The sequence below is a fragment of the Pimephales promelas genome, chromosome 24 (genome assembly GCF_988280905.1).
Source record: "Pimephales promelas chromosome 24, fPimPro1.hap1.1, whole genome shotgun sequence".
In the NCBI taxonomy this organism is placed as follows: domain Eukaryota; kingdom Metazoa; phylum Chordata; class Actinopteri; order Cypriniformes; family Leuciscidae; genus Pimephales; species Pimephales promelas.
The window spans coordinates 2,493,353-2,507,186 of NC_142792.1; the positions used below are offsets into that span (position 1 = coordinate 2,493,353).

The window sequence follows — 13,834 nt, forward strand, 5'->3', positions numbered from 1 at the left end:
TTAACCTCACTTTCCTTGCGTTCTATATTTAATCGCCCTTTTACACTTCCCGGCAATCCGTGTGTGACCCTAGTGGAAGAGCGGAGAAACACAGAGTTTCTGTTCACAAACACTTCTCTAAATCTGGCAGGAACACATTTACCACACAATACTGAAGTATAAAAAAAATGGAGCCTACCTTTTCTGTTTTACACATTAACGTAAAAAAAATGACTGTAAATTTAAAATATGAATGCAATGCGTTAAGATATGTTATGTGTATGTTCATTTATTTATTTTTATATTATCAGATGTAAATATTTGTATTATAAATATGTCCTGTATATAATATTTAAATATTATTGTATTAATATAATGTATTTTCATTTTCATATATATATATAATTGCGTTTAATTGCATCCAAAATAAAAGTTGGTGTTTACATAATATATGTGTGTGTGGTGTGTATAATACATTTTTTATATATAGATACCCACACATGCATGTATATATTTAAGAAATATGTGCATGTATATACTTTATATATATTTATACAAAATTAATATTATACATAAATATAAATATTTGATATATTAAGAACACATTTTTCTTAAATATATATATATATGTTTGTATTTATATACAAAATAATTATACACACTACACACACACATATTATTTAAACACAAACTTTTATTTTGGATGCGATTAATCATTTCACAGCCCTAATATTGAAGTAAATATTGTATTAGTATATGATTAGTCATATTATCATGAAAATGTAAGCATATTTATGCATATTATATTTTATTATTTGCAATGTTACCACAAACATGTATTATATGTAATTTAAATATTTCCAGTATATAAACATATGATTATATTATACATTAATGTATACAGTATATTAGTGTTGTCATATTGATTAATTACGATTAATCATATCTAACATAAAGTTTTTGTTTATATGTGTATATATATTTTGTATTATAAAAATGTATGTGTCTGTAGTGTACACACAAATATATATGTATATATATATATATATTATATAAACAAAAAACTATTATGTTAGATGCAATTAATCGATATGACAGCACTTATGTATATATACTGTGAATGTATATGAATCTATGTTTTTGTGAGATTCACACATAAACAACAACTGAATCTGAGAAAGGTCTGCTTTTTTCCACACAGGGTCACTTTCATGCCCCCTGCTGTGGGTCGTGAGTTCGTGACCCTCCGTTGCAAGAGCGGACAGATTGTGAGGTCACAGCATTCTTCTTCACATCAACATAGAGCTCTCATTAATAGTTCACCACACTCATAACTCTTGAGCGGTGCCTACTCTTCACGGCTGACCCTGTTTCCTGAACCCAGCAGCCATTCTTTTCCCAAATATGCTCATTGGCAGACAGTTTCTGTGTTTACATACTGTAGTTTTACAACCCAAACGCTTTGCGGAAGCTCTCGTTCCAAGTCCCATCTGCCTCTCACTCAGTTTGTTGGCGTGTAACAGTGGCTAACTCGGAGATATGTAGCGTAGCGTTGTGTACACCTCCGCCTGAGTGATGGATGTCAGAGGAGTCCCAGAATGCTTTTTCTGTCACACTGGATCTGGATCTCTCAATGTGTTTGAGTTTGTCATTCCAGTCGTGCTCTTGCTTCGCCCCGAGCGCAGTGGCTAATAACGCTCCTCACTCCAGGCTTGTTCAGTCAGAGCTACGCCGCTGCCATATGAACTTACATTAGCGCTGACATGCCGGCGTCTGTGTGATGCTGACAACATTTCAGGGTAACACTTTACAATACGGTGCATTAATAAGCATTAATTCATGCACAAATAATACTGAATTAATGATTATTTGAGCTATTCATTAATGATTACCACATTGAGAACTGATTAAGAGTCTGTAGGTTTAATCTATTAGTTCATACATGAATTGTTATTAATTAAATATGTAATTGTGGGTTAATTCCATAATAACTCATTTTTTTACCTAATAGTGTTAATTAATATGTTAATTACCAGAATGAGGCAAAGCCTTGTATTTCAACGTCCAGATAATATGACAGGTACACTAATATGCATTAATACATGATTAATTACTTCATTGTTACTGCAAATTCATGTGCAAATTACTACAATTACTAAATGACTAGTTAAAAATGACGTGCCCCAACAAGTAAAGTCATAACATAATGATACCTTTGCAAATCATTAGCTAATGATTAATTAAAGCAGACAACTGGAAGTTGAAGTGCATAGCTTTGACTAATTGTGGTAATTAACACATTAATTTACACTATTAGTTAATAAAATATGTTATTAAGGAATTAATACACAATGACACATTGAATTAATAGTTTATCTATTAATTATATAGACTCTTTATTAGGTGCTGATGCAGTAATCATTAATTAATGGTTTAGTTCTTCATTAGTTATACATTAACTCATGATTATCAGTGCATTAGTTAAGCATGAATTAATGTATATTAGTGCACCCGTATTGTAAATGTTTAAATGCACACTAAAGCAAATGCAATATGCTTGTGTTTGTTGCTGCTCTTTTTCAAATGCAAAAGCTAAATTTCCTCTCCAGAAATGTTCAGTCTGTGTTTTCAAACCCATGCATTTGCATAATGCATCATCTGTCTATACAAACACATGCAGTTTTAAGGCATTAGAGTATATGCAAAAAGCTGCGCTACTGTCATTATGGTTGCTCTCTAATCACTGTATGAGCATAATCATAATAACATAATCACAAAATTCTGTTTACAAGAGCTTGCACTTAATCGCAGTACTGCTATAATCGCATTATGAACGCAGCTGTTATGTGTGTGACCAGCGCAATGCTTTTCTGATGCTGTTGTGTGTTTGTATGGAGAAAGCAGAACTAGATTTTTCTGGCTGCTGTACAGGTAGTATGGTTATATGCCAGTCTACCAAATTTGGTCACAATCAGACTGAGTCAGAAGTAATTTTGCCAAAGCTTCAAGCTCAAAATGGCCACATGATTTTAAGCATTTAAACCTGGATAAAAGATTGGAAATGCAAGAATACTTGCATTCATTTTCTTTGATGTGGCAACAGAAATGTTCCCTTTTGCTGTGTGCCCAGGTTAGAATTATGAGTATTATCTAGCCCTCGTGATCTGTTTTAAAGCAGCTCTACTTAATGTTTCTTTTATGCAATCCAAGTGAAGGATTTTGCATTATTCACCAGGGGTAGTTTCCTGACCTCACTGCGAGGAGTGTGTTACAGAGAAAATCCGATACAGTACGATGAGGCTGAGCACTTAATACATCTGTGTGTGTGTGTGTTTGTGTTTTTATACACAAACAGAGCCCCGTTGCCATGGCAACAGCTCATCCGTCAGCCTCACGTGCGCTGTGCTGTCAGAAGGAGTTTTTGATGGGAAACATGTAAACACACACACACACGTCACTTCTAGGTTGACCCGGCTGCCAGTATCACGCATCCCGGTTTACTGCAAGTTTGTTTTTATACAATATGAGATCAAAAAAAAAAAGTGGACCGATCATCTCCATCCAGACTGTCTTTTTAAATGTTTTTATTCATTACTAAAAAATAAATAATTCACAAATTTATTGCGAAAAAATTAATAAGTCAATAGTACTCGTTAATTTTGTTAGTTGTGTTTGCCAAGATGATTGCATTGTCCATGCTCTGAAAAAACGTGAATTATTTTAAAGCTATTTTAAATGATTATACTTTATCAGTATTTGTCTCTTATTATATATATATTTCAATTTTGTCAGATTTATTTATAAAAAATACCAATGTTGCAGATAGATAGATTGACAGACAGACAGAGATGATAGATAGATAGATAGATAGATAGATAGATAGATAGATAGATAGATAGATAGATAGATAGATAGATAGATAGATAGATAGATAGATAGATAGATAGATAGATAGATAGATAGATAGATAGATAGATAGATAGATAGATAGATAGATAGGACACTTTTCTAACAGCTCAATAGGCTTGAATATGTAAATGTGGATGGCTGTATATTAATGTATTCGTGGAGGTGAGATCACATGATTATTTCAGAATAAATAATCAAACTTTGCTTGGGATAAACTGATTGAGCTATAGGCTCCTAAATGTGTTGTTTCGTGTCCAGCTACTTCAGCTAAAGCAAATGAAACAAACTCTTGAAATAAATACATTTATACATTTTTCAATTCAGTTTGATGATTTTTTCAGGGTGCAGAAATGACACACGTGAGCTTTAGAGAGCATTGAGGACTTATGTGGACTCTGAAATGAGGCACATCTGAACATACGCTACAGCAGATGCTGCCTGTCGTGAAGATGCTCTGAGTTTTGAAGATCTCTCTCTCTCTCTTTCTCAAACAATGAACATCCACGGCCCAATATGAGCAGCCCTCAGGCCTAATGCAAGTCAGTCTCTCCTTCCTCCATTAGTTATTCTCTGTATGTGTCATTCCATCATCTGCTTTTGATGTCTCTCTCTCTCTGTCTCTCTGTCTTCAGTGTGTGTGTGTGTGTGTGTGTGTGTGTGCGGTTTACTGAGGAAAGACTGTGAGATCACTCTTCTCTTGTCCTCTTTCTGTCTTTCGTCTGGTTTCTCCTGTACTTCTCATGACAGAAACAAACACATGCGTCACTTCTTGGTTAACCCAGCTGTTTCCTATACATTTGTTTTATATAAAATGCAGGCTTATGAGATTTCACAGATGATGCTGATTAAGACAGAGCAGATAATCTAAATATTTATTTTTAATACTTAATAAATAATATTTAAAAGTCAATAATAGTAGTGAAAAATATGAATATGAAAGTGTGTGTGTGCGTGTGCTCTTCTCATGTCCTCTTTCTGTCTTTCACCTGGTTTCTCCTGTACTTCACATGACCTCCTTCTCTCTTGCCCTGGAAATCTCTCTCTTTCTCTGTGTCTCTCGCTCCCCTTATGTGTGTAGCAGTGCGGCGTCACTCTCTGCGTGCGTCAGTGTGCCTTACGTCAGCCCTGCATCGCGTCACCGGCGAGGTGCGGATGAGCTAACGGTGCTTTTTCTCTCTCTCTCTCTCTCTCTCCCCTCTTTGTCTCTTTCTCTCCCGATACCTGTGCATTTAACTCTATCTTTCCCTTACATTAACTTACCATCTCTCTCTCCTCTCGTCCAGTCTTCGGGCACCAGTGTGACGGTGGACATCGCGGTGATGGGTGAGGCCCACGGACTGATCTCAGATTTGCTGGCTGACCCGTCCCTCCCCCCCAACACCTGCAGCACCCTGCGGGCCGTCAGTAACCTGCTCAGCACCCAGCTCACCTTCCAGCCGCTGCACCACCGGCCGCGCCTGAGCCCCCTGCTGGCCTTCAGCGACGCACACACCTGCTCCGACTCCGAGGAGCTGCCCGAGAAGGGAGAGAAGCTGGCCATCCCGAAGGTAAGGCCACACCCTCTCAGGTACCAGGACCCTTCGCTAAACCACGCCCAACTAACCAATCTGACCTTTGCAGCTGTTGCAGCCCCGCCCACTTTTTTTCAAATTCCATTCCTTTTTTGGTATCACTTATGATAACAATCGTTTAACACAGTCATTAACATAAGTGGTACCAAATTTATTAATAATAAGCTTCTTCATCCCGCTCCTTTTCAAACAATTATTGTTATAATACTTTATAAATATTGTTTTTTTGTTCGCTATGTTGCAACCATAGGCTATATATCTTTTTTGTTGTTCGAAATAAAAAACAAAAAATCTTAGTTCATGTTAATCTTAACATTTACTACTATATTTTTAAGATTTTAAGAAAGTTGTATCTGTTAACATTAGTTAACCTTATTAACAGCTAACGTGAATATTTTTATTAAATAACTTATTGAACATATTGCTCATTGTTAGTCTGTTAATGCATTAATTAATGTTCATTAACAAAACCTTATTGTGAAGTGTTACCAAGTCATGATTAAATGGAAGTACTGACATATTTTCTTCCATATTGTGCTAAACATGGCAATGTAAAAGAAAAATGCGGGGCGGGGACTTGATTCTATGCATCGGTTATTGATCAGGTGGATGAAATGTGGGCGTGGCACTCAAAAGTGGAGGGGTGGGGTTTAAGCTGACTAAATGATTGGAGAATAATTGGAATCGCGATATGGCTAATGTGATTTATATATTTATTTATTTTTTAAGCGCTGGACATTTCGAAGTAAGAACGTGGCACTGTTACAGTTTCTACAGGCTTGTGCTTTCAGAGCACTTCAACAAGCGCCATCTACTGTCAGAGAGTGAATTTGCTTTGTTTTTATTCAGCTGGTGGATCGAAAAGAAGCTGATGTGCGTTCGAAATATCTAAACAATTAGGATATACACTCCTGGGCAAAAAAATGGACCACACCCAAAATACTAATCTTTTAACAATGCTACATTTAAGCAAATGCACTACTTTTAAAGCGATTGCTGCCACAGAAAGACAGTTTTTGGCAGAATATGGGAAGTTGTGTGTGAATTGATGAATCACAATGAGTTGCATGTTGCATAGTGATGCTCCAGAGCGGTGGCTTCAAAAATGTTTGAAGGTTATTCCATGCTAAGTCTACAATATTTGTGCAACTCTTGCTAATTTCATGACCAGTGATTTTTGTTAAGACCATTAAAAGACCACTAAATATTTTTCTTTTTGCTCAGGAGTGTATATATCATATTTGAAATGAATATAAATAGAATCATTAATAATTTTGACTCATGCCTTTCCTTAAAAAAATGGCTGAAATGTGAGGTTTACCATTTTATAAAACCTTTTGTTTTTGTCAAAACTTTGACTTTGTATTATTCATTTTGTTTGTGCAGGTTTAAAAAAAGGTCTTTGAAGCCTTAAATATCATTTTTAAACCATACAGATACCCTGCATTGATTAAACAAGGTTGATTTATATATATATATATATAGATAGATAGATAGATAGATAGATAGATAGATAGATAGATAGATAGATAGATAGATAGATAGATAGATAGATAGATAGATAGATAGATAGATAGATGGATACTATAGATAGATAGATGGATACTATAGATAGATAGATAGATAGATAGATAGATAGATAGAGATAGATAGATAGATAGATAGATAGATAGATAGATAGATAGATAGATAGATAGATAGATAGATAGATAGATAGATAGATAGATAGATAGATAGATAGATAGATAGATAGATAGATAGATAGATAGATAGTTTGCACAGACAACAAGCTTTGATGCAAAAATGTATTTGAAAAAAGTCACTATTTTATTTATGAACTACGGTACTCATCCCATGAATCATTTCAAATGATGTCACTGAATAATAAATGATGGTACAATATATGATACAATAGCCTATATTTAGTTTGAGAGTGTGTGGGAGCTGATTCTGATGTCACTTGCAATGCTTTCTCTATGGAGAAAATGAATGGAATCCTGTACTTCAGCTTTTGGCATTCTATAATGGAATTATATGGTTTTAAATGGAACACACAGTATGCACAAATACATTGTCTAATCATTTCAGTATTGATAACTGACTCATAGAGCTGTGCCATAGTGAATGTGTTTGCCGTTCTGTTCACTAATGTAATCGCTTGTCGCTTTTTTGGATTCTTCAGTTTATAAGGACATAACTGGCAAATTTCTTTAATGTTGACTGAGTCGCATATAAAACGCTTTGACGTGCCACAATTAATTCCAGCCAGTATCCAGAGCCAATTTCACCTATGGGACGCTCTCTAAAGCTTGTCCAGCAGGGAATGAGGCTTAGCGAAGGGTCGATTGGGCTTCTGTTTTTCTGAAGCAATGTTTTTACATTATTTCCTGCAGCGTAATTTCTGTTATCTCGGTGGAACCCGTGAAGACTTTCAGACAAAAGAACAAGATTCCATTGTGTTTAATGGTTTACCGCCACGGCTAATGCTCTGTGTTTTTCATCACACACACACACACGTCCCCATTCACGCCAGCATGGCAGGTCTCTAATGTAGCGGACAATGACGCACATTCTCACAGAAGCCTTTTAATGTTTCACCAGCGCTGCAGTTAAAAATGCATGCCGGCACTTAAAGAGTAGGTGAGGCTAAAGTCACTATGGGCCGGTGCACAGCTCTCCAGCTCTTTTCCCATGCTGCAGTGCTCAGCAAACAACATTAGGAGATGTTTATTAACGCCCATTCATTACACCTGGTCCATATGTAGGTCACACCGCACTACGCTCCGATGGGGAGCAGAATTCAGAGCTCTATTATTTTTCCACAGCATATATAATGTGATATTTTGGCCATGTGAAGAAAAACACGAGCCAGTCTGGTTGTTTAAGCCGCGTTTTATCTGTCAGTGCTGCAGCTGTGTCAACAGCGGAAATATCGGCATGAAACGCAAGGAACGATTCCGCTTCCACCGATGGTCACACGATTCATGGAAGGTCACGGCGCGCGGCAGCTCCTCGGAGGAAATGCTTGTGGCCTGTCTGGGTGTCCAGTTTGGCATTAGCTTTGGCCTTGACAGGAAGCAGGGATTTTTCACATAAATCCCAAATCACTTTCCCTGTATATTTTACCTCAGAAAAGAAAAACACTTTTCCTAAGGTGACTGCAGCACTGCTGACTGAACGTCCATTTCTCTGAAGCCGGGAAACATGCAACGTAGTTAACCGGGGGTCAGAAACCTTTAACGCATTATACATGCATGAGCTCCCCATCTTACAAAGTACTATTAAGATTTAAAGGCTGATTCCTCCACTATTTTCCTACTTTAGGATTTGGAGCGAGTGCATACTTGTGTCCCAGACGTTTAAAATGCTAATCTTTTCGAGAACTGACCGGTTTTGTTAGTTTTTATGAGGGATGATATATAGCTGAGCCCTAATGAAAACTTGATATTTTTCAGCATTTATAATGACATTTGATATATTACTGTATATTGATACTGTATATTACTGTAATTTCTCTGAAATGGCTTAAATGTTTTTCTTTACTAGATTACTAGAGGTAAATTGATGTTTAAATCTAATCATGTAAACGCAAGGACAAGGCATGTTTGATCATTTTGCATTATATACAGTACGCAAATATAACTATATATAATTGAAAAAAAAATATGCATTATTACATACAGTAGGAGTTTTTTGTTTAATATTCAAGAAAAATGCTAAATGCTAAATTCTAATCACTGGTATTTTGCTGTAAATGACAAAATGATAACCATCGAGAACATTTATTCTGTGACTTGTTGAGGGTGTGATTTAAACTCCCTGTAGGAATCTGGTTTGCACAAAAATGCTTAAATGGTTGCTGGAAATTTTGCACGCACTGTTTTAATGAAAGGGTGTGAGATTGTGTGGGTTGTTGCTTTGCTGTTTTCTGTTGGTGGTCGGAACTGGTGCTAAAGGATTCATTAAAATCCTATAAGTTTGTGATCATGTTGCATCCCAATATTAAAAGTCAAAACAAGTAAAGAATTATGATTTTATTTTGCATATTTGCACTATTTATTGTGCATTCCACTAGAGACATTACGTTTTTTTTTAAAACCATTTTGAAATATGGGAAAGAACTGGATGGTAAATGGCTCTTTTTCATAGTAAAATTTAGGGCTGTCAAACGATTAATCGCGATTAATCGCATCCAAAATAAAAGTTTGAGTTTACATAATATATGTGGGTGCACTGTGTATAATTATTTTATATATATAAATACACACACATGCTTGTATATAAGAAATATTTTCATGCATATTCTGTGTATATATTTATATATAATTTATATAAATATAAATATTTTATATAAAAATTATATTTTTTTCTTAAATATACATGCATGTGTTTGTATTTATATATATACTAAATAATTATACACAGTGCACCCACATATATTATGTAAACACAAACTTTTATTTTGGATGCGATTAATCGCGATTAATCGTTTTACAGCCCTATTAAACCTGTAGCTGTAGTTTTGTCCTTTTTTATTTTATTTTTTATTTTTGTTGCTAAATAAGTTTAGTGTTTTAATCTTCCCTTATAAAATCTAAAATATTTTCCTCATATTTTGATGGTTGAATCGGTCATTAAAAACAAATATAGCCTACTGTTCTGCCACTACTGTAGCTCAATACTTTAACCAAATGTCCTTTAATATCCAGACATGTTTCGTGAGATTGCCTCGTGTAGGTCAGTGTAGACTGCGTCTCAGCGCTGTCAGCTGGAGGAGATCGAACGAGACTCGGCTCACAGACGCAGAAGAGTTGAACCTCTGCAACACTGACAGTCTGTCTGTGTGAGCAAAGATGCCACGGCAGGAGAGGAGACACACGTCCCGAGCACCTTCTCCGACATCAGGCCTACATCCACTCAAACATGTTCCTCCCAACTTCAGCTGACAGCCATTCCAGCTGAATTAATACCAGACGCTCGTATCACTGAGATGTTTTCATGTTTGTGGCCATGGATTGTTGAATCGGCTAAAAATAAACATAATCCGTGACTGCTGAACCCGGCTCTCGCCCCGTTAGCCTGTAATGGGAAAGTGGTGGTTCCCCAGAATGCCCAGGGCATGTACTCTTAAGCGGCAGCACTGGGGGCGGTAGGAGGATTGGGGTTGGGGGTGAACGGATATGCCCTCTGGTTCTCTACTCACAGCGTCTGAAATATTCATGCTGCTGTCAAGAGAGTTTCTCTGCCCTGACTCATGGGGTAACGCAGTTCTGAAAGTTTTTGTCCACCATTGTACAATTTTATACAGTCAAAAACATAGTCAATAATAATACTCACAACGCCATTTTTATCATTTTTATGCTTTAAAATAGCTTGAATATTTTTTTTTTATTGACAAATAAATCCAAGTACAAAATACAGTATATAACAGAAATGCTTCACATCACAGATATCACATATTTTTACAGATATCACATATATTGAAACATGTTTAAACAAATAGCTAAACAGGGATAAAAAAACAAAGGAGAGGAAAAAAGAACTAAATAAATATACATATAAAAAAGCTCAATATTTCTTTCTTTTCCTATAGACACTTTTAATGTTCATATAATTTGGTAAACTAAGTAGGGGCAAATAGCTTGAATATAACTTGCTTCATTTAGCATACGCGGATTCATGAATATGCAAATGAGCCCCGCCTCCACTCAGCTCGGGTTACCTGATCAACTCGCTCGACTTCAGTAAACAGTTTATGTTTGAACCAGAGGAAGAGCGAATTATACAGGCAGGCCTGACAAACAAAAGCAGTTGATGCTATAATATTATCTGGATGTGGTAAACGTATATTTTGTTTAACGTGAGCCATGTAGCCAATCACAGACATGCATGGATGGAATTTGCATAATGGAACTGTCTTTGCATGCTTTCTAGGCTATTCCGTTCAGAATTTGAATAAAAGTTGACCCATAATGGAAATTGAAATGATTAGCCTTTGGCTTGACTACGTAATCAAAAGGCTAATATTGTGACACAAAGCATGTTCCTGTTCGCCATCTCAGAGTCAGACAGCGGCCTTTTAAAAATCAGCATCCTTACCAATAATGATAGGAACAGCACATTGGTCACATGTTTGAGATGGTAGGAATCTTCTTAATTTATGCATTGTTTGTCTAATTAAAAACACCACATTGCATATAAACAACATTAAGAACTTGATTTACACCACAGGGGGACTTAAAATTGACTTTACTTGATCAATGCAGTGCACATACTTAACTGTTCAGTCTTTCCGCGGCTGTGAAGCGTTTATATTAAATGTGCTGTTATACCAGATGTGCTATTCAGACTGTAAACCCCTCGTTCTCCTTTCTTTTTTTGAGAAAATGATGCCAGAATGTTCACGGTCCCTTTAAGTGCATTTGTCTAGTCTGTTTTATACCAAATACACCTCGCTTTTTGATTGGCTCACAGCTTGTGATGTAAAGCAGCAGAGCGATGATGCATTTCTCCAGGGTCTCCCATCTGTTCTGTTCCCTTCTTCCCAGTTGGGGGAAGGGCTCAGTATTCCCTGACGGACCGCTGTCATCTGCCGCCCTCAGATGTTTGGCTCGACTCGCTCTCTAAATAAACACACGCACTCATACCGTACACTGAGATTTACATCATTTACGTAAAACGCAGTCCAACTTTAATCTAAACAAGTGTTTTGTTTAACAACTGCACTGCCAAAAAGTGTTAATTTGGCCTTTGGGTTGTCACACACATGTGGTTTTATTCTGTCTGGGTCAGTGTTAATTGAGTGTAACTGTTGATGTGACATTTGACAAGCTTCAGAACTGACCTCCGCGGAGAATTTGTGTCTCTAAGTGTTTTGCTCCACTGTCAGATCTGTTTTAGTCTAAACTTGATGTATGTCCTCTTTTGAATCACAGCGTTTGAGGCGAAGTTTGCATCCGGGGCTTTTGAGACGGATTTCTTCCACGTGGACCACCACGACCTCTGCCACGGGCCTGCCGACGCTCGAACCCGGGCCGGTCCGACGAGACCGCAGTGCCAGCATCAAAACGCCTCACGATGGCCCTTCCAGCAGGTAATGAACACCTCCATTCTGATCCAGATGCAATGCACTCTGCCATCTGTGTCATTTAGTTCATCAAACTGACTTACAGCACACTTCATATCATTCAATCCTCGTTCAGTCATGACTTTCCTTTTGGCTGAGCGCTGCAATGTAACTTGCGTCAACCTTTAAGTTTGCATCACCTATAGTTCCCTCAACAACAACAAACACAATAGGGTTTTTCCATTGCTTTTTGAAAATAAGCTCTGTGATCAACAAATCTTTACGACTCTTCCACGTTTTGTTTACCATGATAATCACAAATGAACAACTTAAAGGGATAGTTCACTTTGAAATTAATTTTTGATATGTTTTAGCTTACCTCAAGGGCATCCAAGATGTAGGTGTCTTTGTTTCCACAGTATTTTCAATTTTGACATTTTTCAGTCAAACCGTTGTTGTCTCTCAGTCATACACTGGAGGCTAAGGGGGTCCACCAAAAAGCATGCACAGAGAAGTCAAAACTAAACATGATTTAATGACTCGTAAATGTAAGTACACATTGATGGCCTAAGACACGAAACGAGCGGTTTGTGTGAGAAAACGAACAGTATTTATATCGTTTTACCTCTTGTAATCATAGCCATGACAAAATGATCTGACAGCACGGGCGCTTCGGTCTGGAAGTGATCGCTTGCGCGCCGACGTCACTCTTTGTTTATACAGAGATTTCGGAAGTTTTACCTTTCACTAAACATATTTAGATATATGGGAAACCGCAATGGAAGACGATTTCGGTATATCTAAATATGTTTAGTAAAAGGTAAAACTTCCGAAATCTCCGCGTAAATATTGAGTGACGTCACACGCAAGCGATCACTTCCGGCGTAACATTGAACTGATTCAGTTCGGTTCAGTTGGACATAGAACAACTGATTCAGATCACTTGGATTACACGAGGTAAAAACTATATAAATACCGTTCGTTTTCTCACAAAAATTGCTCGTTTCGTGTCTTAGGCCATCAATGTGTACTCACATTTATGAGTCATTAAATCATGTTTAATTTTGACTTCTCTGTGCATGCTTTTTGGTGGACCCCCTTAGCCTCCAGTGTATGACTGATAGACAACAACGGTTGGACTAAAAAATGTCAAAATTGAAAATACTGCGGAAACAAAGACACCTACATCTTGGATGCCCTTGAGGTAAGCTAAAACATATCAAAAATTAATTTCAAAGTGAACTATCCCTTTAAAGGTACAATATGCAAGATTGTTTCGCCACCAGGAGTCGCTAACCTCTTACAGTAA

General features: G+C 36.8%; 1 protein-coding gene across 4 annotated transcripts in view; it reads left to right on the top strand.

The window, feature by feature from the left end:
- The window catches only part of pde3a (phosphodiesterase 3A, cGMP-inhibited), an 86,515-nt gene that overhangs the window by 49,636 nt on the left and 23,045 nt on the right, over nt 1-13,834 (top strand). For all 4 annotated transcript variants that reach the window (XM_039660675.2, XM_039660673.2, XM_039660674.2 and 1 more), the window contains exons 3-4: nt 5,172-5,435; nt 12,395-12,552. In XM_039660675.2, the coding sequence (XP_039516609.2) occupies nt 5,172-5,435; nt 12,395-12,552 (422 nt within the window). The remainder of the gene's footprint in view (nt 1-5,171; nt 5,436-12,394; nt 12,553-13,834) is intronic.